The sequence below is a fragment of the Scylla paramamosain genome, chromosome 3, assembly GCF_035594125.1.
Source record: "Scylla paramamosain isolate STU-SP2022 chromosome 3, ASM3559412v1, whole genome shotgun sequence".
In the NCBI taxonomy this organism is placed as follows: domain Eukaryota; kingdom Metazoa; phylum Arthropoda; class Malacostraca; order Decapoda; family Portunidae; genus Scylla; species Scylla paramamosain.
Window position 1 is genome coordinate 52,501 of NC_087153.1, and position 2,500 is coordinate 55,000.

At 45.0% G+C, this 2,500-nt stretch overlaps 1 protein-coding gene across 7 annotated transcripts in view; it reads right to left on the reverse strand.

Moving 5' to 3' along the window:
• LOC135088912 (ankyrin-2-like) overlaps positions 1-2,500 on the reverse strand; it is a 35,942-nt gene that overhangs the window by 439 nt on the left and 33,003 nt on the right. For 4 of the 7 annotated variants that reach the window (XR_010261176.1, XR_010261184.1, XR_010261179.1 and 1 more), the window contains 3 exons: positions 1,585-1,668; positions 958-1,089; positions 1-422 (listed from right to left, as the gene is read on the reverse strand). The exon at positions 1-422 is cut by the window's left edge and continues 439 nt beyond it. Coding sequence is in view for 1 of the 7 variants with exons in the window: in XM_063983974.1 (XP_063840044.1) it covers positions 1-473; positions 958-1,089; positions 1,585-1,668; positions 2,337-2,372 (725 nt within the window). In the remaining 6 variants the exon portion in view is untranslated. Of the gene's footprint in view, positions 474-875; positions 1,090-1,573; positions 1,669-2,336 lie in introns of those variants that run through there. The other 3 variants (XR_010261174.1, XM_063983974.1, XR_010261173.1) reach the window with 3 other exon arrangements.

A 2,500-nucleotide genomic window follows, 5' to 3' on the forward strand; every position in this document is an offset into this window, starting at 1 on the left:
GCAGGTCGAGTTGGGCGATGCAGGTGTGTGCGACCGGAAGGAGGTGTTGTATCTTGGCAGGTTGAGTTGGGCGATGCAGGTGTGTGCGACCGGAAGGAGGTGTTGTATCTTGGCAGGTTGAGTTGGGCGATGCAGGTGTGTGCGACCGGAAGGAGGTGTTGTATCTTGGCAGGTTGAGTTGGGCGATGCAGGTGTGTGCGACCGGAAGGAGGTGTTGTATCTTGGCAGGTTGAGTTGGGCGATGCAGGTGTGTGCGACCGGAAGGAGGTGTTGTATCTTGGCAGGTTGAGTTGGGCGATGCAGGTGTGTGCGACCGGAAGGAGGTGTTGTATCTTGGCAGGTTGAGTTGGGCGATGCAGGTGTGTGCGACCGGAAGGAAGCTGTCGTCTGCTGTGCTTTGGATTATATATCAACTTGAGTGCCTGAGAGAGAGAGAGAGTGTTTGTAAGAGAAAAAGAAAGAGGGAGAAAATATTGGTGTGTGTGTGTGTGTGTGTGAGAGAAAATACAATAAATTACTATTAAATTTATTATTATTATTATTATTATTATCATAAATTTATTCATATTTCAGAGAAATGACTGAGAAGAAAGGAAGGAAGGAAGAAAAGGGAGGAGGATACAAGAAGGAAGGAAGGAAGGAAGAGGAGGACTAGGAGGAAGGAAGGAAGGAAGAGAAGAGGACAAGAAGGAAGAAAGGAAGAGAAAAGGAGGACACTCTCTCTCTCTCTCTCTCTCTCTCTCTCTCTCTCTCTCTCTCTCTCTCTCTCTCTCTCTCTCTCTCTCTCTCTCTCTCTCTCTCTCTCTCTCACAGACCCACAGGATGTCCCCCCACAGTATGTTGACAAATCCCACAGTCACTCCCCCCAGCCTCTCTCTCTCTCTCTCTCTCTCTCTCTCTCTCTCTCTCTCTCTCTCTCTCTCTCTCTCTCTCTCTCTCTCTCTCTCTCTCACCTACCTTCATGCCCAGAATATGAACCCTGTCCGTGCCTGTCAGGAACTTCAAAAACCACTTCTTCTGCTCCAGGGAGAGTTTGTGAAATACTTCCCAGAATGTGCGTATGACCGGGTGGTCTGGGAAATATTCGCCCTGGAAACACCGACAGAAATCAATAAACGGAAGGATATTAGTGTGAACGGCGTGTTTATTTACATTCCTGCGGTGTCGTGTGGGAGGACTGGGTGAAAACAGACAGTAGAGGAGGTGGGAAGGGGAGGACTGGGTGAATATAGACAGCAGAGGAGGTGGGGAGGGGAGGACTGGGTGAATAAAGACTGCAGAAGAGGTGGGGAGGGGAGGACTGGGTGAATCAAGACAGCAGAGAAGGTGTGGATTGTGTTCTACAGGAGAGAATGAAAGGATTGGATAAATATTAAAAGAGAGAGGCAACAAAAGATTAGAGACATGAGGAAGGATTGGAGAAATATTAAAAGACACACACATACACACACACATCTTGAAAAACACTTCCAAACAGCCTTTAATGCTGACAAATCCTTGAAAAACACAAAAAAATATATATATATACAAATAAACAAATAAACATGTAAACCAAACCTAATTTGTCCTGCACCTGGTTCTCACCTGACGAGTGGCGTCACACCTGAGCAGCAGCGTCTTGGCCTGAGGGTCGAACAAGAATGGATACTCACACAACAGGATTGGACTCTGTAATGTAAAGGATTGGATTAGTTCAAGTTGTTTTTAAGGGTTGAAGGGGTAAATGAAGAGTTAAAGGGTGTATTTAAGGGTTTAAGGGGGTAAATAAAAGGTAGAAGGGTGATTTTAAGGGTTTATGAGGCTATTTAAAGGTTTGGTGTCTTTTAAAGGGTGTTTTTAAGGGCTTAAGAGAATAAATAAAGGGTTTTCAATTTATAAAGGGTGTTTCTAAGGGTCTGTCAGTTAAAATTAAAGGAATGTCAATTTTAAAGGGTGTTTCTAAGGGGCTGTCAGTTAAAATTAAAGGAATGTCAATTTTAAAGGATGTTTTTAAGGGTTTAAGAGAATAAATAAAGGGTTTTCAATTTTTAAAGGGTGTTTCTAAGGGTTTGTCAGTTAAAATTAAAGGAAATGTCAATTTTAAAGGATGTTTTTAAGCGTTCAACATTGAAAGCTCCCCCAAACACAGTCACCCATTCACAAACACCCCCAAACATGGTCACCCACCTCCCAAACACCCCAAAAACACACCCAAACACATCTAAGCACCCCAAAACACACCCAAACACCCCAAAAACACACCCAAACACATCTAAACACCCCAAAACACACCCAAACACTCCCAAGTCACTCACCCACCTTTAAACACCCCCACACCCCCACACACACACACCCACCTCCCTCCTGGACATCGGGTGAAGCCTGCTGTTCATCCAGTTCAAGTAATCATTCCTAATATCAATTTTCTCTGCAATTTCTGGGATGTAAAAGTCGTCGCAGTTCAACCGCCCCACTCGGCAGCCGGCTTGGAAGTTCAGACCGTGGACCAGGGACAACAGCC